This window comes from Perognathus longimembris, chromosome 28 (assembly GCF_023159225.1).
Source record: "Perognathus longimembris pacificus isolate PPM17 chromosome 28, ASM2315922v1, whole genome shotgun sequence".
In the NCBI taxonomy this organism is placed as follows: Eukaryota; Metazoa; Chordata; class Mammalia; order Rodentia; family Heteromyidae; genus Perognathus; species Perognathus longimembris.
In genome coordinates, this window is record NC_063188.1 from 98182238 (window position 1) to 98207227 (window position 24990).

The window sequence follows — 24990 nt, forward strand, 5'->3', positions numbered from 1 at the left end:
GAGCGGGAAGAAGCCAGGGACAGTGCTCAGGCCCGGAGTCCAAGGCCCAGGATTGGCCAAAAAAAAAAAAAAAAAAAAAAAAGAATATCCAAGCCAAACCCACTCCAGTATGGTCTTTTATTTATTCAAAATGGATGTACAACTCTTCTGAAAGAACCTAATAGACTTTGAAAGCAGCTCTGATTTCATACCTTCATGTAGACAGCAGGAGCAACTGTTCTTCAACAGTAGCTTAAAGTCTTTTCATGGTTTAACTTCATTAGAAGAAACTATTATTTGTTGGTTGTGGGGCTTGAACTCAGGGCCTGGGCACTGTCCTTGAGCCTCTCTGCTCAAGACTAGCACTCTACCACTCCAGCTACAGTGCCACTTCCAGTTTTTGAGTGGTTAACTGGAGACAAGAGTCTCATGGGGACTTATCTGCCTAGGGTGGCTTTGAACCTCAGTCCTGAGATCCCAACCTCCTAAGTAGCAAGGATTACAGGCATGGGCCACTGGCACCCCACAGAAATTATGTTTTTGTACAAGCACTAGGGCTTGAACTGAGCCTAAGCACTGTTCCTGAGGTTTTTGTGCCCAAGGCTAGCAATTGAACTACAGCTCCACCTGCAGCTTTTTGGTGGTTAACTGGAGATAAAAGTCTCACAGACTTTTCTGCCCAGACTTGCTCCAAATTGTGATCCTTAGATCTCAGGCACCTTAGAAGTTAGGATTACAAGCAGGAGCCACTGGCACCTGGCTCACAATATTCTTCTAAAACATTTCTTTAAATTTCCATTAAAAAATTAAGTTGTTTGGTATCATAGCAATGTAAGTTATATCTCTCTCTTAAGGGAGAATTGGAATTGACTTGTTTTAGTGCCTTTCTTCAAGAAGAATGGCAACAGTAGATTTTTCTTTGATATTTGTATCTAGATCGCAAAGAAAGCAAGCAGTCAAAGATCTTTACTAAGTTAGTAAAAATGTTTTTCTCCTGATAGTTGGGAAGGTGAACGTAACAATTCATTTTTCTCTATTTATGCTATGTAAATTGTTACTGTGAATGCCACATTGTATTCTATTTTATGGCTATCTTGAAATTTAAATAATTGTATACTGTGGAAAATGGGTTGTTTATGAACTTTTCAAAACTTGATCATCATTCACTATGAACATCTCTATTTTCTTTTCTTTTTATATATTTTTTCCCTTATTGATGTCAAAGTGATGTACAGAGAGGTTACAGTTTCATACGTTAGGCCTTGGGTACATTTCTTGTACTGTTTGTTACCTCCTCCCTCATTCCCCCTCCCCCCAAACGTCTCTATTTTCTTAGAATACATTTCAGTGTAATATACTAGACCAAAGAAATACGAGTTAAATTTACTGAGCCAACCAAGGGACATTGCAAGCATTTTTAACAAAAACTTTATGAATTTATACTTGCATTAAAGCATTTTAGCTTTTTAGGTGAGGTCTTGCTCTATTGCCTAGGGAAGCTCACACCACTGTTCTGTCTCTCCACCTGCTTCTTTAGTCTTCTAAGGCTAAAGGTATCATGCCTCACCAGAAAACACTACAATGCTTTAATCACTCTCATTCTAAAAGACAAAAGTGACATTTTGGGGTTTTTCCTGTACGTCTTTAATTAATTAGTAAAGTTAAACATGTTTCCACATTTAGTGACTACTTGCATTTGTTATTTTGAAAACTGTCTATGTATAGCTTTTGTCATCTCCTTCCTTGATCACTTCTGCTCCAAGAACTTTGCAATCTAACTCATTACACATTTCTCTATGAAAACTTACAGTAATATTCCCAGTTGACCAAAAGTATACAAAAGTTTTTTTTTTTCCTAAGGATTGTAAAGACTTTTTAAACCCAGCATATTAAGGATTCTCAATGATTTTTTTTTGCCAGTCCTGGGGCTTGGACTCAGAGCCTGGGCACTGTCCCTGGCTTCTTTTTGCTCAAGGCTAGCACTCTACCACTTGAGTCACAGCGCCACTTCTGGATTTTTCTGTTTATGTGGCACTGAGGAATCGAACCCAGGGCTTCATGCATGCTAGGCGAGTACACTTGCCACTAGGCCATATTCCCAGCCCCTAAGGATTCTCATTGAAATACAGCTTAGATACTTTGGATTTAAGGTAAGAATTAATGTTCTTTTACCATTGAATTCTTCAACTTCTAGTTCTGGAGCCACCATGTAATACTGCTCACAAAGCATCTTGGCCGTTTCATATGCATCTATAAGAGAGAAAAGTTTCACTTCTGCAGCAATGACATAGGTACAAACATGTAAAGTAACAAAGGCAAACTGCTTCATCTTTTAAAACATAGCCTTTTGGCTTTGTTGTATTACTATGACTAAAAAATTCTCTTATCTCTTTCCTTAAAGTGTGTGTGTGTGTGTGTGTGTGTGTGTGTGTGTGTGTGTGTGTGTATGCCAGTACTAGGGCTTGAACTCAGAACCTTAGCTTAGCTTTTTTACTCAGTGCCAGTGTTCTACCATTTGAGCCACAGCTCCATTGCCAGCATTTTGGTGGTTAACTGGAGGTTGGAATCTCAGATTTTCCTGCCCGGGCTGGCTTCAAACTGTGATCCTCAGATCTCAGCCTCCTGAGTAGCTAGGATTACAGGTATAAGCCACTGGTGTCCAGTTCCTTAAAGTTACAGCCATATTAAAAAGAGGGTAGGAACAATATAGCTAGCTTTACAGCAAGTACACACATTTAACTTTTAAATATTGCTAAAAGGTCTTTTTCATGAAAACGAACCTCATGCTGTCTGACTAAACTGCAGCAAGAGGATATATTTGTAATTATAAAAAAATACTGCAATCAGTCCTATGATTTGGCAGTTATCTGTAAATGAAACATCAATAAGGACTTTCTCAGTGCTTGGGTTGCCATGAGACACATAATTTCCGTTATTGGTGGCACCGACATCACTTTAAAATGTCCATATTAGCTAAAGCTAACAGGCTGGGGCTGATAGAAAGTCAGAAACATAAGTATCTCATGACACAATACCTTTTCTCTTGAACTGTAAACTATCAGAGAGAGGAGAGAGAAGTGGAGAGAAGAAGGAGAAGTATGGAGAGAGGAGAGAGAAAGAGAAGGGGAGGGAGAGAGAGAGAAGAAAAAGGAAAAGAAAAAAATCTGGCTTCCACAATCCAAAAGTATGTGCTTACTGCCATGTATTTTAAAAAGGAAGAAATTGCTACTTTATATTAATATGAAAAAAGAAAAAGAATAAAGAATCACTAGGACAAAAACCTTAAAACCAATCTGAGGTCAGGAATTGTTTCCTACACTTGTTTTATTATACCCAGAATTCAGTATAGTGCCTGGCTAGATGTTTAATGGACATTCTCTGATTTTATAAATTATAAACTCACTTATCAGTGTAAAATAGGCCTTCAGGTGATACTGAATTTTAAACCTGAGCTAGAATTTCAAATTATACTAGATTTGTAAGTTTCTTTTCCAGGCAGTAATAAACCTTAACAATTATCCTTTATAAATACTTCATAAAAAGAGAATCAAGACTCATTCCTTTTGCATTAGCCATACCACCAAACAATGCTACATCTCCACCTAGTGACGTGAGAGCCAACCATGAACTTCCATGGTCACAAATCATAAAACTGAAAAACTGTTTCAGTGTTAGTGGCTCATGCCTGTAATCCTAGCTACTCAGGAGGCTGAGATCTGAGGATCGCGGTGCTAAGCCAACACAGACAGAAAACTCCAAGAGACTCCTATCTCCAATAAACTACTCAGAAAAAGCTGGAAGTTGCACAGTGGCTTAATTGGTAGATCACTAGTCTTGAGCAAAAGAAGCTCAGGGACAGCACCCAGGACCTGAGTTCAAGCCTCAGGATTAGCAAACACACTAAAAAAAGAAATTAAGAAAAAACCCAGCGCTTTGTTATTTATATACAAAGGTAATACAACATAGCTCCTCCAGATACAGAATAAAGATACTTAAATATGGAACTTCCTCTCAACAGAAAACAGGAAGAGAAACTAAATCCAGCAAATGTGTTAATTCCACATAGCATTAGCTTTCTCATTTGCATGATTGTGATAGCACTGAAATACAATACACATATACAATGCATGGAAGAGAGTGAGGCTCTAACAGTAACTACTAACTTCTAAAAGCTCTTCAAACAGATCAATTTCTTTCCAAAGTTATCTTTCCTTCTTACTGCTGTTTTTGTTGTTATTGCTGTGGCTGTTTGTTTCCTTGCTTGAGTTTTTTGGTGTGAGTTCTGTGGGTTGAACTCAGAACCTAAGGTACTGTCTCAAGAGCATCACTTTCAGCTCTGTAGTGGTGAAGTGGAGACAAGAGTTTCACAGACTTTCCTGCCCCAGTTGAACCTTGATCCTCAGATCTCAGCTTCCCCAGTAGCTAGTATTATAGGCCTGAGCCACTGGCACCTGGCTGCTATTATGTCTTTTCTATCCCTCATTGTTTTATCTTATCAGAGCCAGTCTAATGACCCTATCTTTGGTGCAAGAGTAGGAGCAGAACCCCTTAATGTAAGAGCAGTGAACCTCCAGGCCAACCATGATTTGTAGTCATGGGCCAAAATAAATAAATAAACAACGCACAGCCAGTGAAACTCTTCGTTTAGAATTTTAGGATGAGGATGATCAGGCAGGAGGACAGAAGCCTAAAGGGCTTGCTAAGAGTTACCACAGACTGGCTGCAGTCAAGTCAGTGAAACTACAGACAAAAATGAGAAGGTGGAGCAGGCAGAGAGGCAGAGAGGCCTTGGGCTGGGAATGTGGCTTAGTGGTAGAGTGCTTGCCTAGCATGCATGAAGCCCTGGGATCAATTCCTTAGTACACAGACACATACACATACACAGTACACATACACAGAAAAAACTGGAAGTGGTGCTGTGGCTCAAGTGGTAGGTAGACTGCTAGCTTTGAGCAAAAACAGCTCAGGGACAGTGCTCAGGCCCTGAGTTCAAGCCCCAGGACTGGCAAAAACAAAACAAACCTAAGAAGGTAGAGAAGCCATGACTTGGCAGTTGCAAGGCACCCAGAAAACAATTTTGCTTTCTGGCTCCCAACTTGAATACCTATAGTGCCAACTGTCAGGGGCCCTACTAGGATCTTTTAGTCAATCTGTTTCGGAAACTAGCATGAGTGAGTGAATCTCTGTTAACTGGCAACCTGAAAAGCCCAAAGTGAGAGCATACGACATTATTTCTGAACCAGAATAATGTCATGTTCTCAGGAGACCATTTGTGTGCTATTATGCTAAGCAATAATAGCACATAGGAACAACACAGGCAGGTTAACATCGTCGCAGTGAGAGCCGACTTTTGTACCAAGTATTTAAGCTTGTACCTTTAAAATGATCTTACCGCAGGATTTTCCATTTGATTTCCTGGTTTCTTACAAAGAAAGGAGGGAAACGGGTCACAAAAGAAGGCCTCTCCCAAAGGATAATAGGACCTGCTTTACAACACTAATTCTAGCATTTACTACCCTGAGTCTATAATTTGCAGATGTGTAAAGGTAGATATTAATGTGCTAAATAAGCCACAAGGAGGCATGCTTCAGGGTTCTGAACATTCAATTCATGTTATAAACGATGCACCCTACTTTTATACGTTTATACAACTGTCTAGTCAAAAATAAAAATATTGTCCCTACCCTTTGAGAAAAAAGTTTTCTTGTAGTCCACGTCATGATATCTGTATGGGATCAGTGTTAGCTGATGGAAGCACATAGACACATATGTGTCCTTTGAGATGGACACTGAGCTATGCTTAAACCATAGGGACTCTTCATAGCTGTAAAAATCATGAGTTAGAGCTACCATTAAAATCTGGAACCTTGCCAGGCGCTGATGGCTCATGCCTGTAATCCTAGCTACTCAGGAGATTGAGATCTGAGGATTGCAGTTTGAAGCCAGCCCAGGCAGGAAAGTCTGTGAGACTCTTAGATCCCATTAATCACAAGAAAACTGGAAATAGAGTTGTGGCTCAAAGTGGTAGAATGCTAGCCTTGAGCACAAAGACTCTCAGGGACAGTGTCTAGGCCTTGAGTTCAAGCCCCATGACTGACAAACAAAAATCCAGAAACTTTACTCTCAACATCAAGTTGTTTAAACAAAAGGAAGGACAAAGTATTGGATACAGAGATGCTGAGTGAGAAGATTAACCAGTCTCAGAGGATGTGGGGAGAAGGTAAAGAGCCAGTACCAAAAAAAAAAGCATCAACTACTCTGAAAAAGAGAAGCGAGTGGGGTAAGATTTTACTAAGAATAATAGGAAGTTTATATGCATTTGTTCTTTTCCTTGGTAATATTTGGAGGTATTAGGAAGAATATTTTACTTAATGCTTCTGGTATGTTTGAGGATGGAGATACCAGGGCCTTTCAGCTAGAAGGCACAACATTAGAGGCAGGTGTGGTGGGACACTCTTATAATCCCAGCCATTAGAAGGAGGTAGGAAGATCATGCCAGCTCAGGCAGAAAAGTCTGTGAGACTATGTCCAATTAACTAGCAAAATGCAGGACACTAAGCTGGGCCCTGGTGGTTCAGGCCTATAATCCTAAGCTTCTCAGTAGGCTGAGATCTGAGAATCAGTGTGATGCCAGCCTGGGTAGTAAAGTCTGTGAGACTTTTATCTCCCATTAAGCAGAAAAAAAAGCCAGAAGTGGAGCTGTGGCTCAAATGGTAGAGCTCCAGCCATGAGCAAAAAAGTCAAGCAAGAGCATGAGGCCCTGAGTTCAAGCCCCAATGCTGGCCCAAAAACAAAAACAAAAAAATCAGGACTAGAAATGGGGCTCAAGTGGCAGAGGACTAGCCGTGAGTAAGAAAGCCAAACAAGAATGCATGACCTTCAGTTCAAGCCCCAGTATGGGCACAAGATACAAAAAAAGATGCTTAAATTCTATAATTATGTGAATTCTAACTTTCCCCTCATGGTGGGGGGGGAGGGGGGAGGGGGGAAAAGGGGAGGTCAGTTTGTGGGGCTTGAACTCAGGGCCTGGGTGCTGTCCCCGAGCTTTTTTCACTCAAGGCTAGCACTCTACCACTTTAAGCCACAGTGCCAATTCCAGTTTTCTGGTAGTTAGTTAGAGATTTGAGTTTCAGGGACTTTACTACCTGGGCTGGCTTTGAACTGTGATCCTCAGATTTCAGCCTCCTGATTAGCTAGGATTACAGGCATGAGCCACCAGCGCCCAGCCAGCCTCATTTTATTTTATTTATTTATTTATATATATATATATATTTTATTATCAAACTGAATTACAGAGAGGTTGCAGTTTCATACATTAGGCATTGGATACATTTCTTGTACTGTTTGTTACCTCGTCCGCCAGCCTCATTTTATAATAAACAAAATAGATAATGGTGGCAAATCAAAATCTAGAACAATATTTAAGTAATGATTCTAAGTGCAAATCTGACGAAGTAAAAATTTACATTTTGAGCATTCCAAATTACGCATATTTTCCTCAACTATGTAGAAGATTCATAATTGGATTGAGTGGATTGGGTCTACTATACAGATTAACCACAATGCTATGTGAGCCAGAGTAAGTAACCCAGCATTTGTTTCCTTTCTTACCTTTCACTACGTCAGCCACATTACATGTGGGATCGATACTTCCGATGTGTTTAGGGTGAGCTGGATTGGTGTCACCGCCAAAGAGAAGTGCTAAGTGAACACAAAAAAGAAGGGAAAGGATTAACAGACAGCAAGCCGGGATGTTTAGGCAGGGAAAGAGACTGGCAAGTCCTAAAAGGATTTGACCTTGTGGGACTCATTCTCACAACCATAGTGACTTAGACCATTTGGTGGGTGAGCAACTCCAACATCCAACCAAGGAGGGATGGTGGGTTTCAAGACCCAGTATTTACAATCCAGGGGCAGTAGTACATGGCAGGTGTCCAATCCTTTCTCGCCCAGCCAATGTGATTTGGATGACGAAACTTACTTTCATCCTTAGCCAAGTTTACCTATCTATCTTCTAAGGACTACTCTGCACGTTTATTCCAACATTCGGTAAATATTAAGAACACAAAGTCTGCACCATTTGGAAAGGCCTGTGAAGTATCTTTTACTGGCAGCCTTGCAAATGCCTCCACCAAAGCAATTATTTGCCATGGTCATGGCCAAACAGTTTTTAAATAGCTTTCAGGTGATTTCCCTATATGCAAGATTTGTAAAAGTTCATTTCTGAAGAAAAGCCAGGACAAGTCCCAAAGACGCAATCTTAATCCAAATGTTTATAGGGCTACGATTTTGGAGTGTGTGTGTGTGTGTGGAGGGTAGGAGGTGCTGGTCCTGGGGCTTGAACTCAGGGTCTAGACACTGTCCCTGAGCTTCTTTTGCTCAAGGATAATGTTCTGCTACTTGAGCAACAGCTCTACTTCTCACTTTTTTTTTTTGGCAGTTTAGAGGAGATAAGAGTCTCACAGACTTTCCTGCCAGGGCTGGCTTCGAACCATGATTCTCAGATCTCAGCCTCCTGAGTAGCTAGGATTACAGGTGTGAGTGACCAGTGCCTGGCTTACTTATTTTTTTGTTGTCCAGTCCTGGGCCTTGGACTCAGGGCCTGAGCACTGTCCCTGGCTTCTTCCCACTCAAGGCTAGCACTCTGCCACCTGAGCCACAGCGCCCCTGTTGGCCGTTTTCCATATATGTGGTGCTGGGGAATCGAACAGAGGAGCTTCATATGTAGGAGGCAAGCGCTCTTGCCACTAGGCCATACTCCCAGCCCCAAGAATTCTTTCTTTTTTTTTTTTTTTTTTGGCCAGTCCTGGGGCTTGGACTCAGGGCCTGAGCACTGTCCCTGGCTTCTTTTTGCTCAAGGCTACCACTCTGCCACTTGAGCCACAGCGCCACTTCTGGCCATTTTCTGTATATGTGGTGCTGGGGAATTGAAACCAGGGCCTTATTTATAAGAGGCAAGCACTCTTGCCACTAGGCCGTATCCCCAGCCCAGGGCTTATTTATTTTTAAATCAAGCAAAAGTTGGGCATAATTTAAGACTCCACCAGAACTGCTTAACTAAAATAGGAGAGCTTTTAAATTATGAAACATTATAAATATAGGCATCGGGACAATATATAAATAACACTGCAATTGGTTAAGAGGAAGAAAAACAGAAGTGTATAGCTTAACCAGTGATATCAAAACCAGCACTTAAATATGTATGTTTAGATTAGAAGGAAATCACAGTTATTTAAGTATGTTAGTTGAATAGTATCTAAGGATCTAAATTCTTTTTCCCTGTATATTGTCATACATTTCTGTTTTTTTTAAAGGGTGATAGTGGTGCTGTCTCTGACCTTCATAAATAGCTTTTAAAAGTCATTTTTAATCAAGAATATTAATTTCTTTTTAGTAGATAGCATGTATGGAGGAAAAACTAAACTAAAAATGGAATTTCTATAATAAAAATTTCCTATAGCAAAATGTCTGTGTAGTAGTAAATTAAATGTAAATCAATAGGAACGCTTTTGGGAGAAATCACCGGTTACCTTTTCAAACCATTTAAAAATCCAACTTACTGTGTTGGTTAATAAGCATGCGGAAAGATATGCGGTTGGTATAAAATCGATCCAGAAAATATTGGATGTTACTGCTAATGAACGGATCAAACCCAAACTTCTCCTTGTATTCGATCACTCCTTGTGCCATTGTAGGAACCACATCGTTATGTCTATTTCTCACATTGATCAAAACTTGTAGAAAGCTGTGTGAGAGGAAAGCACAGTCTGGTCAATCTTTATATCCCATAGCATGGTGCATACAATTCCCAGCTCTCCCCAGTCTAGTTATCTGCTAGTGTTCTAATAGGTCAAGACACCAATCTCATTAAGTAGTAAAAGGAAGCACTCACAAAAACTCAAACCAAAAAAACTCCTAAAGTATTAACCAAGGTTTGTTTTTTAACCACATGAAACTTAACATAGAAATTTGCTCTTCAGAGATGCAAAAAGTAAAAGGTACCATACTAAAGAAAAAAAAGTTCAAATATCTTGGTAGGAATACACTAGCTTTCGGTATAAGTGGCTACAGAAAATACAAGTTCTATAAATGCTTTTGAATAAATAAATGCACATATCAGTATTTCTTTTGACATGAGGATACTCTCTTGAAAGTCCCCAAGAATTGATTAATAAAGTCTCAAAGCAATAGCCTCTTCCATGAATTAAAAATGGAAAACTAATTTTGAGGATTTCAGCCAAATACATTGTCACTTCCTAATGATTTTGGAGAAAATAAAGCTCGTGGATTCAATTCATGTAGTGTAAACATAGTAAATGACAGCAGTGGCTTGCAGCTAGGAAACCACTGTGTCCGGGCCTATACCCCAATATTTGCCACTTTCATATTGCACAGATCCATTAGACAAACACTCTGGCAAAGACAAAAAAAAAACAGCTCAGGGGATTTCCCCCTTCATATTTTAATTAATCCCTTCAGATGACTTGAGCTAGCTACTTATGGTTCAAACCAGTCATTCTGGCAATGTGCTGTACTGTAAAGAACAAGTATACTACAGGAAAGGAACTAGTACTTCTAGGTCCAGTTCTATTAGGAACTTTCACAATCTCTCTGTTTCCTTCTCTGTGAACTTAGAAGTCTGGATTACAGGTCTCTTAAAGTTGTTTGAATAATGTGGTGTTACCCTAGTTCTTTTTATGGAATATCTATATATCAAAAGTGTCTGTGACACAAATAAATGGATTACCTTTACATTAAAAAAGAAATTTCTCATCTGGGGCACTGGTGGATCATATTGATGATCCAAGCTACTCAGGAGGCTGAGATCTGAGGATTGTGTTTCAAAGCCATCCCAGGCAGAAAAGTCTATGAGACTTTTACCTCCAATGAACCACCAGAAAACTGGAAGTAGTACTGTGGCTCAAAGTGGTAGAGCACTAGCCTTGAGCGGAAAAAGCTCAGGGACACTGCCCAGGCCCTGAGTTCAAGCTCCATGACTGATTAAAAAAAAGAAATTTCTCAGCACAATAGGCATTCACGTATACATACATGAAGCAGGAAGAAATTATGATGGAGAAATCTTATTTCTCTCAGAAGGTGGGGGTGGGGCTGGGGTTTCCTAGCTGAACAAAAATGGAAAAAAAAAAAAGCTGGGCACTGACTGCTCATGCCTGTAGCCCTAAATACTTGGGATGACTATAGTTCAAAGCTAGCCTGGCAGAAAAATTCAGAAAACCCCCTCTGTACCAGTAGCTGGCCACAGTAGCTGACACACATGTGTGTCACCCCAAGCTATGTGGGAAGCTGAGATTGGGAGGATCGTAGTTCCAGGCCAGTTCAGGGAGAAATGTCATAAGGATTTCCACAGAGGAATGCTAGGTGTATTCACATGAACTTAAGATCCCACAACAACAGGATGCCGAAAGCACAGGTTGGTGCCCAGGCAGGAAGTGAGACCCTGTCTCAAAAATAACCAGGGTAAAAGCAAGGATGGAAGTGTCATTTAGTGTTAAGTGTATCAGCCTCACAAGCATGAGGTCATGAGTTTAAATTCCAGTATCACCAAAAAGAAAAACAAGTCCCAGGTACACAGGAGACAAAGATAAGAGGATCTCAAACCAAGGCTTGCTCAGGTACAAGTACAGACCCTATCTGAAAAACAAACAAACAAAAAAGGCTGAGGCATGGCTCAAGTATCAAACAGTAGATCTCTTCCAAGCAAGCATAACATCATGAGTGAAATTCCTTGTACCTTAAAAAAAAAAATATATATATATATATAAGAAAAGACATACATTCCATCACACTGAAATTGTATCTTGTGTACAACGGCAGTAACAGTATTCAAGGTATTAAATAAGAAGCCTGGTCTTTTACGCATCTCCATAATACAACTATTGTCCTTTTCTGGGCTCAACTGTAATGACCCACTGGAAAAATTTTAAATGGTAAAGATTTGGGTAAATAACTCATGAACATACATAGGCCACTGCATTTTTTTATTTTAATTTTATTGTAAAGCTAATGTACCGAGGGGGTCCTGTTACATAAACCAGGTAATGAGTAAATTAATTTTTGATCAGTGTTATCCCTCCCTCATTTTCTCCCACTTTTCTGCCTTCCAATCCCCCTACCTCCAGGTTGTAAAGTTCATTTCCAACATAGTAAGTATCAATGCTGAATTGGTTCACCCTTTGTCCCATCATTTCTGTGAATTCCCCTTTCCCACTCCATATCAGATAAAACTTATATAAAGACAAAGGGTACAGAAATAAAAAAAAACAGTGACAAAAGGAATAAACCAAAGGGAAAAAGTGAAGAAAAAAATAATTACAAACCGTACAAAAAAAATTCTTCTTTCCATTTCTTAGAGTTTATTTCACACTGCATTCTTAAAACTACCACTAGATGGAACATTTACTGCAATGTTTATAGTTGATGCCCAGTTTACCTTGACTAAAGTACTAAGAAATGGGCCTTGAAGCATTCATTTGTAGTGTCATTACTCCTTATATACTACAATCAATTCTTAGTTCAGTTTTTTTTTAAATCCAATACTGAGTCATTCATTATCTACTAAGAAAATTAATGTTTTTTGTCTGAATTATAATTCTTGTGTCTTTTTTTTTTTTTGCCAGTCCTGGGGCTTGGACTCAGGGCCTGAGCACTGTCCCTGGCTTCTTTTTGCTCAAGGCTAGCACTCTACCACTTGAGCCACAGCGCCACTTCTGGTCATTTTCTGTATATGTGGTGCTGGGGAATTGAACCCAGGGCCTCATGTATTCGAGGCAAGCACTCTTGCCACTAGGCCATATCCCCAGCCCTAATTCTTGCATCTTAATGGCTTGAGTTTCATTTAGGAAAACATCCTTTTATGCATATATATATACATATATATATTATTTTTAGGTAAGTGGTACCATACTTACTTATCCAAGACCTGTGGGTCTTCGGGGCTCTTGTTTTCATATTCTAGAAGTTCAAGGAAACTCTGCATATACCTTAAAAAGAAGAGTTAATTGTGTTAGCTATCTGCTCACCATTCAATCCACTTTTCCCTATTTTCAAGAGCACTCTTAAATTTCATCCTACTCCCACATATATTCCAAGTGTGTCAGAAGAAGTTGGAGGTACCTGTATCACTAGTGTGGGAGTTATCCCATTTTTCCCTCTGAGTAATCCTATTTCTCTTGTCAGAATTATGAGTTTGTCCAGTAGTCTAGGTATAAGTCAATGGCTGTGGTATGTATTCCCCTGAACACAGAGACTGGGCTCAGGAGTGGACATACTGTTAGCATTTCCCTAGCCTCAGGTCCTTAGCTCCTCCCACTAGCCCCCAGATCCACCCATACCTGAGAGAGAAAGAGAGAGAGAGAGAGAGAGAGAGAGAGAGAGAGAGAGAGAGAGAGAGAGAGAGAGAGAGAGAGAGGCTGCCACCTGGGTAAGGTGCAGACGCCATGTAGCTCCCTCTCTCGTGGGAACTATGGCCCCACTAATAAACCTCCTTATGGACCTTCTTCTCCTGTCTCCAGGGCTTCCACGGTCTCATGTGTTTAAAATTATCAGGTCAAATTGTTGTGCAGTAAATTAAATCAGATAGAAAACCAGTCATGAGAAAATAGAGAAGCCACATTTTGAGAGGTCAATTTGGGGAGTCTTTTTTGGACTATTGGGATGCTAGTGGACTGTGGTTGGCCAATTACAAAAATCTACAGGCCCAAACAGAGCTTGCACCAAGCTTTTAAAGAACTTTTTTTTTTCTTTTTGCCAGTCCTGGGGCTTGAACTCAGGGCCTGAGTGCCATCTCTGGGGGCTTTTTATTCTAAGGCCACTTCTGGCTTTTTCTATATATGTGGTGCTGAGGAATCAAACCAAGGGCTTCATGTATAAGAGACAAGCACTCTACCACTAGGCCATAGTCCCAGTCCTTAAAGACAAACTTTTCAAGACAAAGGTCACACGTTGGGTGGAGACCAAGCCTCAGCCAAGCAATATACTTAAACCCAGCACCAGGAGCAGAGCTCCCCTGGGGCTACATATTCACCAAGGCAGGGCCAGACATCTGCAATTCAAGGGCTGGCTTAACCACCTCTAGGCCTTGGAGCTGAGTGGACAGCCCCCACCCCCATCTCTTGGCAGGCTCTAGGATGTCTGTGAAAACAACAGGCCCCAGCACCTGGTCAGACACTGGGATGGCTAGGATTCAGTTTCTACACTTCATTCCCCACTGCTCTTTGTTTTTTAAATTTCTTCATTGTCAAAGTGATGTACAGAGGGGTTACAGTTTCATATGTAAGGCAGTGCATATATTTCTTATCCAACTTGTTACCTCCTCCCTCATCACCCCCCATCCTCCCCCCTCCCCATTTCCCTTACCCCCCCCATGAGTTGTACAGTTAGTTTACAGCATATAGTTTTGTGAGTATTGCTGTTGCACTGACTTGTCTTTTATCTTTTGTCTCTCCATTTTGATATTCCCCTTCCCTTCCCTAGTTCCAACACACATATATGCAATATCCAGGGTACCAAAATCAGTTACAGTGTTAGCAGAGGTAAAACCATGGGGAAGAAAGACAAAAGAAAAAGGCATAATTTCTCGTGCTATGTTGAAAATAACAGTAACAATGATAAACCACTTTTTTCCATAACTTGGAGTTCATTTTGCTTAGCATTATCTTGTGTGTTCATATATATATAGCTATTGAGCTATTGTGATCTTCTGCTAGGACTATCCTAGACATGTACTAATTATTTCTGATCAGAAAGAATGACATTGCCCCATTTGTAAGGAAATGGAATGATTTGGAAAAAATCATACTAAGTGAAGTGAGCCAGACACAAAGAAACAAGGACCCCACTGCTCTTTATGTACATGAAATCAAATATTTGTTTTCCTCACTTCAAAGTCACCCTAAGAGCCAGGCTGGTGGCTCATGCCTGTAATCCTAGCTATTCAGGACACTGAGATCTGAAGATCATGGTTCAAAGCCAGCCTGGACTTGATACTCTTATCTCCAATAAACCACCAGAAAACAGGAAGTTGCACTGTGGCTCAAGTGGTAGAGCACTAGCCTTGAGCTGAAGAGCTCAGGGACAGTGCCTAAGCCCAGAATTCAAGTCCCACAACTGACAGAAAAGATAAAATCACCCTAAGAAGTCTAACATGGCCAACTCAAGTGATGCTCTCTGTCCTGCCACACACAAGTGAAATCACACATCCATCCTTTTCCAAAAGAGATACACCTCTAAAGAGCAAACTCTAAAATGGAGAGGAATCAAAGATTATGCTGAGATTCCTAGCCTGAAAAGCAAGAGAACTAAAGAGCTAAAAGGGTGGTAGTAGTCCACAGTATGTTCACATAAAATTCACTTTTTTTGTGTAGGTCCTGAGCACTGTCCCTGAGCTTTTTGCTCTACCACTTGAGCTACACTTCTGCTTCCAGCTTTTTGGTGGTTAATTGGAGATAAAATTCTCTTGAACTTGTCTGCTCAGGCTGGCTTTGAACCATGATTCCTAATCTCAGCCTGCTTTTAGTAGCTAAGATTACAAGGCATGAGCCACCAGTGCCCAGCTAGAAAACTCACCTTTTTAAAGCAAAAGAAAATGACAAAGGCACACAAATGAGTGCTCTTAACTGTGATGATGTGACCTTAAGTATTAACTCAGAAGGGAAAATGCTGAAAAACTTTAAAAAAAGGAAAGCAAGAAAAAGAGAGAAAGGCAGAACGATAAAATGATAAAAGTATTATATATTATAAAATATTATCGTATCAATGTAAACTTCCTACATGGAATAATCATATTTTGGTTTCCTAAGAGTTATTTCCAGGAGACCATGCTCAAGTATTTAGGGGCAAAGGGTTATAAGGTTTACCTCATCCCAAATAGCTCAGGAGAAAGAAATGTGTATAACATGTCCATCTAAATTAAAAAAACATCAGAGAGATATTCTCCAAAGGATACTTGTATTTAGTTGAGAATAGCATCACAACGGAAACAGGGGAAAATGGCACTGCGAACTCCCATCATGCCCTGCCTGGTAAACTAGGTATATAGTTTGTTTTTTTAAATCTTGCCTTGAAGGGGTTGAAGGAAGCCAAGATGTTTCAAACAGACATGAGGATTACATCAGATACTGTCAAACAATAATCTTGGGTCATAATGACTAATAACAAGAGTGGCAGTCAGAAGTTGAATCTACTGGCCACATGTCCTTGTAGAACTGCTTTTTCTAGAACTCTACAATGGCCTCTGTGCAGGCTTGTGGTTCTGACACAGTCTTGTGACAGTTACTCACAACTCTTTCTTCAAAACATCCTAGCTTTATTTATTTGGGTTTTGTTGTTGTTGTTAAGCTTGACATAAACAACTCCACTTTAAATCTGACAACTTTCGTAGGGTGTGTGTGTGTATATCCACACATAACAGACACATATACAGAGAATATGATGAATGTGAGTGATGATTACAGAACAAATGTAGCCAAATGTTAACACAATGCACTCTACTAGTCTTGCAACCCTTTTCTGAAGCAGGAAATTGCTTTTCAAAATAGAATGAACAGGAAGAAATGGCAAGTGCCCATGTGCGTGGAATGGATAGGGAAAAAAATGGAGAAGAGACAAAAAAAAAAAGAGGGTGGATACAGTGATTTGTCTGTGTCTCTATTTTGCCAGTTTGGTATAAAGAAGAACATGTTTAATGTTCCCCAGCCCTTTCCTGCCAGGTTCTAAAACCCTTTCCTGAATGAGAGGACTACCTCCCATTGTTCATGAGGAATTCCTTTCAATCAAGGAGCGTCTATGCTAATCATGAGATGACTTAGGGTGGAACCCCTAGATAAACTCAGGGACACTCACCCTAGTAATTAGAGGGCTGGGACTTTACCCTTACCCTGAACCACTGGGAAGGGCGGAGTCTGGAGATCTAGCTCCATAAAAATTATTTTCACAAGGAGATTCTGAAAGCTTCTAGGCATCTGATCCCTAGGGATCAGGAGACTTGTGCACAGAGCACAGACCTCCCATACCTGGCACACTGTGTTTTTTTCAGCTAGGCTGCTCCAGAGTTGGGTCTTTGAAAGTACGACTATAAACATAAGCAAAGTGCCCCTGGGTTCTGTAGGCCATAGCAAAATGATCAAACCTAATTTACTTAATTTACAGCCCATCAGAACTTGACCTTGAAAGGGGGGGAGCACGTTCTTGAAGAGCTAAGGAGCCTTTAAGCTGTGGGATCTGTAGTAACTTCAGATACTTAGGATTTAACAGAGTTGTGAAACACCCACTTGGTGTCGGGAGAATTAGTTATTGGTTGGAAAACATTTCAGGGCCAGCAATTTATCTTGAAATCTTTGAAGCAACTACAACCTATATAAGCAAAGCAAAATGTACGGTAGTAACCACCTCTCAGAACAAGTGATTTGACCTTGCCTACCTAGAGTTCCTAGTGGCCTGAAATAGTGATTTATACTTTCTGCAAAAAATCTGATGGTCTTTTTTTCTTGCCAGTTCTGGGGCTTGAACTCAGGGCCTGGGCACCATCCCTGGCTTCTTTTTGCTCAAGGCTAGCACTCTACCTCTTGAGCCACAGCGCCATTTCTAGCTTTTTCTATTTATGTGATACTGAGGAATTGAACCAGCACTCTTACCGCTAAGTCACATTGCCAGCCCCATTTTTTTGGTTGGTGGTGAGGCTTGAACTCAGGGCCTGGGCACTGTCCCTGAGCATCTTCATGCTCAAAGCTAGCCCTCTACCACTTGAGCCATAGTGCCACTTCTGGCTTTCGAGTGGTTAACTGGAGATAAAAGTCTCATGGAGACTTTTCTGCCCTAGCTGACTTCAAACCACGATAATCAGATCTCAGCCTCCTGAGTAGCTAGTATTACAGGGGTGAGCCCCTGGCACCCAGTCACAGTTGATATTTTTCTACCCAGCACCTACATTCCCACAGCCTTGGCCTCTCTATGTCCTGTATCTTTTTCCAGGGACTTTTACCTTGCTTTTATAACAAGAGTAGACATGCAAATGTTTTGCAAATGCATGCAAATCCCTTTCTAAAAACACAGCACCTGTTCTTACATCTGACCACTCACAGATTCCACCCAGTTTATGAGTGGGGAGTTCCATCTCACAAATTCCAGTTCTTCAGTTAAGTAATATATACTTTATGTTTCACAGCTATAACTGATCAAACTTCGAAGTTTTACGGTGAAGACTTGCCATACTTTCTACAGGGCAGACAAAGCACTGAACAGTTTCTATTTTTCCAATCTGACCTGCCATTTTCCTTAAAAATGATTCATCTGTTTGTGCTACAAGGAATACTACTGTCATGGAATGTCTCATAAAGGAAGACAAAAGAAGAAGCTAAAGCCGATACATAATTAAAATAGGAAACATCTTAGTTGAAGGAAGGCAGGCTCACTCACCCAGAACCACTAGATTTCAAGGCTTTGCTAGCATTCTCTACTTTTCTTTTTTAAAATGAGAACTCACATCTATACCCAGAAAAAGAAGATTGAAAAGGTCAAAAAAGTGTCTATTAGGGCTGAGAATATTTTCATGAAAACAACTGTAAATGAGCAATTGTAAAAAGACTTTTAGGCTGGGAATAGTGGTAGAGTACTTGCCTAGCGTGCATGAAGTCCTGGGTTCCATTCCTCAGTACCATCAACAGAAAAAAGCCAGAAGTGGCGCTGTGGCTCAAGTGGTAGAGTGCTAGCATTGAGCAAAAGAAGCTCAGGAACAGTGCTCAGGCCCTGAGTTCAAGCCCCAGGATGGACCAAAAAAAAAGACCTTTAATGTCATGGGAAACACAGTAATCCTGATTGAGTCATATTCCTACACAGGTAGTATATGTGCATTCTTGTGGAGAACAGTTACAATGCCAAATGCTCAGTGCATGGTAGGGAAGATACACAATAAGCCACAATATTTACTTACCAACTCTGAACCAATCGCACTGAAGGGCGGTTCAGTAAGTTATCAGGTAAAAGATTAACTTCTCTCATTGTATTGGCCAGCCGCACAGGAAGTTCCTTTCGTAGAAACATATATGAAGTTTTCTCACATGCATTATCTCTCCCTAGTAAGAGATGAAAAACGATATACAAATTCACAATTAATATTTGGAGAAATGAAGTGTTTGTGGGGTAACACAGTTACTACTAGTTGGGAAAATGAAGTGATTCTGCAGTCTAAAGTTTCTGAAATATCAAGTTTATGAAAATAATTAGAAGTGAAAAGAACATTTATTTCATGAAGTACCCTTAAAAACAGTTTCTTCTTCTTTTTTTTTTTAAACACAAATACGTTCCTAGTAGTGTTACCAGTAGGAACAGAAAAGTGACCTAGGATATAATCTGAATTTGTTTTCAAATAAACACTACTACTTCTGTACTTGGCAATTTTCCCAAATGTGTTTCTCTAGGAACATAGTTCTACCACTCTGAAAGTAGACTCAAAAGGCTCTGTGATTCTAAATGACAGGCTCTGACTGCCATGCAGAGATCATACATACCAGAGAGACCCGCCCACCATTGGGTACAGTAATCTAGTAAGGCTTGTCTAAGAGAAAAAGACACTACACTGACTATAGAAGGTAGGGGAGACAGTGCAGGCATAGCAATCACATACCGAATGATCTCACTCACATGGAGAACTTTAAAAAGTTTATCTCATAGAAGTTGAGAGTAGAATAGGCTCCTAGAGGCCAGAGATGGTAGGAAAGGGATTGGGGAAGCAAAATTTGATCAAGTTATAATTAGCTGGGTACTATTGCACAATATGGTGACTAGAGATAACAATTATGTACTCTGCATTTAAGAAACTAGAAGAGGGGCTGGGGATATGGCCTAGTGGCAAGAGTGCCTGCCTCATATACATGAGGCCCTGGGTTTGATTCCCCAGCACCACATATACAGAAAATGGCCAGAAGTGGCGCTGTGGCTCAAGTGGCAGAGTGCTAGCCTTGAGCAAAAAGAAGCAAAAAGGAGGAGAAAGATGGCGCCGAGACAATAGGGAGGCACCCCGACTCGCACCAACTGAATAGCGAGCTGGGAACTCCAACACCCAACACTCCACCAAGAACCCAGCAAAACCAGCATCCAGAAGCAGTGGAGAAACGCAGGAAAACAAAAAGGAGCAAAAAAGAAGAACCGAAAACCTACACGGAGCCGGAGATTAATCGGGGCACCCTCCCCCCACCAGCCGGCCCTGGCCCAAACAGGGTCAGGCTGGGAAAGGGAAACCCGGCGATTGGCAGACAGGTTGCCAGGAGCGCAGAATCCATATAGCGGGAGACCCCACGGACACAAAGCAGGGTGCGGACCAAGACACACCCAGCAGCAACGAGAAGTTCGGGTCCACACCGGATTCGGACAAGGGAACCCAGCGCGGCAGAAAGAGGGAACGGGGGGAACCACCACGACACTTCGCCAACCCCCGAAGGGCCAACGGCGGTGCGGGACACACACACAAAGCAGCAAAAGTGAGTCCCCCATAATCCCTTCCCCCAACGGGAGACCCAAGCCCGACAAAGACGATATATCTCCCTCCCTCCCCCTCCCCACTCCCGTGGGAACAAAGATTCCCCAAATCAGGCGGGAAGCTCCCAGCAGGCACTGGGAAGCCAGTCTAGCAGGGGAAGGGCGGAACAGCCCCAAGCCCCCAAAGGTTCCTGAACTGGCAGAACCGGCCCCGCCCCCTTCCCAACAGGGGCCAGGGACGGCCGGCAGGGCAAGCCCCACCCGAGGCGCCTAGACCTTGCGGACTCTTACAACTAAAATCACAGGCGCTGGTGGGCAATACCAGCCCAGCAGGGTCACCTGAGCCTGATCTCGTTCCCCCTCCTCGAAGCGGAGGCGAGGTCTGAGGGTGCCAAGCCACACCCGGACAGTCGATCCCACTGGGCCCCACACATACTGCTTCCCCCCCCCAACGGACTCGCGGGAGGGCGCAAGCACAACCCAACAACCCAGGGCTCGCTCTGGGAGGCAGACCCCACTTAAGTGCCTGTTGTAGGGGACTCACAGTGCACAGGAGGGCGGGGCCCCGGCGAAAGCGCCCGCTCTGATAGGCGTGCCCTGCACTGGTGGGCGGGGCCACAGCGACAGCACCTGCTGACGCAGACACGCCTACACAGAAGGGAGGGAAGATCTACACAGACTTCCAGATGCGCAAATCACAAAGAAACATAACTCAGTTCATCAAAGGACAAGCCAACTCGCCAGCTCCAAAAAGCAGCACGACTGGAGAGGAGATGGAGAATAAAAAAGCAAATGAGGACATGTTAACAGGAATGATCGAAACCGTCAGAAATGAAATCAGAAAACAATTCCAGGAGTTTAGAGCGGAAATCTGGAAGGACACCCAGGAAGCCAAGAAAGAAATGGAAGCAAAACTGGATACAATGCAAGCCTCGTTTAAAGAAATGGAAGCAAAAATGGATACAATGCAAGCCGCCTTTAAAGAAAATCTCCACACCCTGAGAATTGAAATGCATGAAAAAATAGATTTAAAATACAACTCTTTAAAGGAAGAAATTTCCACGATCAGAGCTGATATGACAACCATGAATAGCTCTCTGACATCCATAAACTCCGCAATTGAAACCATAACACAAAGAGTGGACCATATGGAATCCAGAATCTCTCGCCTGGACGATGAAGCAGCTGACAACAACCAGAAAATGACCACACTCCAAGAAAAGGTGAAGCTTCAGGGAAGATTACTCCAGGAACTAATGGACAAAGACAAGAGATATAATCTGCGTATAATTGGAATAGAAGAAGGAGCCGAATATCAGAGCAGAGGGCTTAATCATGTTCTCAATAAAGTTATTGCAGAAAACTTCCCCAATCTCACAGGGGACCCCATCCAGGTAACCGAAGCCTATAGGACACCTGGCAGGCCAGACCCCAGGAAAACCACCCCAAGGCACATAATATTCAAGACTACAGACCTCAAGATTAAAGAGCAAATTCTGAATTCAGCCAAAGCGAAGAAGGAAACTTTTTTCAATGGGAAGAGGATTCGAATAACATCCGACTTATCCACACAAACTTACCAAGCTCGAAGTGAGTGGAAGAACACCATCCAAGTACTTCAGAATAACAATTTACAACCTCGGATCAAATATCCAGTGAAACTGGAGTTCACATTCGAAGGGAGAACCAGATCTTTCCACACCAAAGAGGAGCTAAAGGAGTATGTGAATAAAAAACCAGCCCTACAGCGAATATTAAGAGGGGAAGCCCACCCAACAGAGATCGTAAAAGACACACAGACAGATTCAGAAAGAAACTTCAATAGCCAAAGTCCAGCAGAAACACAAGCTCACTAAAGACAAGAAGAAAAAAAAAAAAAACAACAGGAAAAAACAGCCCAACAAGAAAATGGAAGGAGAAAAAACACCCTTATCCTTGATCTCTTTAAATATAAATGGCTTAAACTCCCCGATCAAGAGGAGCAGACTGGCAGAATGGATCCGCAAGCAAAAAGTTGACATCTGTTGTCTACAAGAGACCCACCTTACAGCAAGGGACAAAAACAGGCTTCGAATGAAAGGATGGAGCAAGATCTACCAAGCAAATGCACCCACCAAAACGGCAGGTGTAGCCATCCTGATCTCAGACAAGCTGGATTTCTCTTTAAAGTCCACTCAAAAAGACAAAGAAGGACACTACATATTGATACAAGGAAAAATCCAGAATCAAGACATCACGGTGATAAATGTATACTCACCGAACAAAAGAGGCCCGACATATGTCAAGCAAATTCTCACAGAATTACAGAGCAAGATAGATGCAAACACAATCATAGTGGGTGACTTTAATACTCCTCTCTCTCCAAGAGACAGATCCAACACCCAGAGGATTAGTAAGGGAGCTGAGGACCTAAATAACACCATTGCCCAAATGGATCTAACAGACCTATATAGAACCTTCCACCCTACAGAGACCCAATACACCTTCTTTTCAGCAGCCCATGGATCATATTCCAAAATAGACCACGTCATAGCCCACACAAAGAACCTCAGCAAATACAAAAGAATTGACATCATCCCATGTATTATATCTGATCACAGTGGATTAAAGGTAACCCTCAACAACAAAGGATACCACAGAGCCTATACACACTCTTGGAGGCTAAACCCCATGCTGCTATCCAACACTTGGGCCACAGATCAAATTAAAGATGAAATCAACGAATTCATAAGCCACAATGACAAAGAAAACACATCACAAAGAAACCTATGGGACACAGCTAAGGCAGTACTGAGGGGCAAGATCATTGCACTCAGTACCCACATTAAAAGAATGGAAGCAGAGCAGGTGAATACCCTCACGATGAAACTAAAACAACTGGAGAAACAAGAAATGACAGAATCTAAAACGACTAGGAGGGGAGAGATTACAAAGATTAAAGAAGAGATAAATCTGATTGAAAATAGAAAGACCATTCAACAAATAAATAAGACTAAAAGCTGGTTCTTTGAGAAAATAAACAAAATTGACAGACCCCTTGCAAGACTCACAAAAAAAAGAAGAGAAGAGACTCATATTCGTAAAATCAGGGACTCCACAGGAAAAATTACAACAAATACACACGATATTCAAACAATCATAAGGAGCTATTTCCAAAACCTCTACTCAACAAAAAACAATAATTTTACAGAAATGGATCAATTCTTAGAGAAGTACAAACTGCCCAAACTGAACCAAGAAGAAATAAATCAACTAAATAAACCAATAACTTACAGTGAGATACAGGAGGTAATCAAGAACCTCCCTACTAAGAAAAGCCCAGGCCCAGATGGATTCACCAATGAATTCTACAAAACCTTTAGTGAGGAGCTAATTCCAATACTCCTCAAACTCTTCCGCGAAATAGAAACGGAGGGAAAAATCCCGAACTCATTCTACGAAGCTAATATCATACTCATCCCCAAACCAGGCAAAGATCCAACAAAAAAAGAGAACTACAGACCAATATCACTAATGAACACAGATGCAAAGCTCCTCAATAAAATATTAGCTAACAGGATCCAGAAAGTGATCAAGAATATCATACATCATGACCAAGTAGGCTTCATCCCTCAGTCACAAGGATGGTTCAACATCCGTAAATCAATCAATGTAATTCACCACATAAACAGAACTAAAATCAAGAATCACATTGTTATCTCAGTCGATGCCCAAAAAGCCTTTGACAAAATACAACATCCATACCTATTAAAAGCTTTGGAGAGAACAGGAATAGATGGAACATTCCTCAAAACAATAAAAGCCATATACAACAGACCAACTGCTAATATCATATTAAATGGAGAGAAACTTAAATCATTCCCCCTAAACACAGGAACAAGACAAGGATGCCCACTCTCCCCACTTCTGTTCAACATAGTACTGGAATCCCTAGCCATAGCAATAAGGCAAGAGGAGGACATCAAAGGGATCCACATCGGCAAGGAAGAAATCAAGTTATCCCTATTCGCAGACGACATGATCTTATATCTCAAGGACCCAAAAAACTCAGTACCCAAACTCCTACATCTAATAAACCAATTTGGCAAAGTAGCAGGATACAAAATCAATCCACAAAAGTCAGCAGCTTTTCTGTACACCAGCAATAGACAAACAGAAAAGGAAATTATGGAAACGATTCCATTTACAGTAGCCAAAAAAAGAATAAAGTACCTAGGGATCAACTTAACCAAGGACGTGACGGTCCTATTCAATGAAAACTACAAAAATCTAATAAGGGAAATCAAAGAAGACACAAGGAGATGGAAAGACCTCCCATGCTCATGGGTAGGCAGAATCAATATAGTGAAAATGGCCATACTGCCCAAATTGTTATACAAATTCAATGCAATACCTATCAAAATCCCAGCCACATTCTTCACTGAAATAGAGAAACCAATCCATAAATTCATATGGAACAGCAAAAAACCTAGAATAGCCAAAGCAATTCTAGGCAAAAAACATAGTGCAGGAGGTATCACC

At 41.3% G+C, this 24990-nt stretch overlaps 1 protein-coding gene across 2 annotated transcripts in view; it reads right to left on the reverse strand.

The window, feature by feature from the left end:
• Pdk3 (pyruvate dehydrogenase kinase 3) overlaps nucleotides 1-24990 on the reverse strand; it is a 71142-nt gene that overhangs the window by 18815 nt on the left and 27337 nt on the right. For both annotated transcript variants that reach the window (XM_048336479.1, XM_048336478.1), the window contains exons 2-6: nucleotides 18926-19067; nucleotides 12909-12980; nucleotides 9540-9724; nucleotides 7591-7680; nucleotides 2152-2229 (exon numbers count right to left, since the gene is read on the reverse strand). In XM_048336479.1, coding sequence (XP_048192436.1) covers nucleotides 2152-2229; nucleotides 7591-7680; nucleotides 9540-9724; nucleotides 12909-12980; nucleotides 18926-19067 — 567 coding nt within the window. The remainder of the gene's footprint in view (nucleotides 1-2151; nucleotides 2230-7590; nucleotides 7681-9539; nucleotides 9725-12908; nucleotides 12981-18925; nucleotides 19068-24990) is intronic.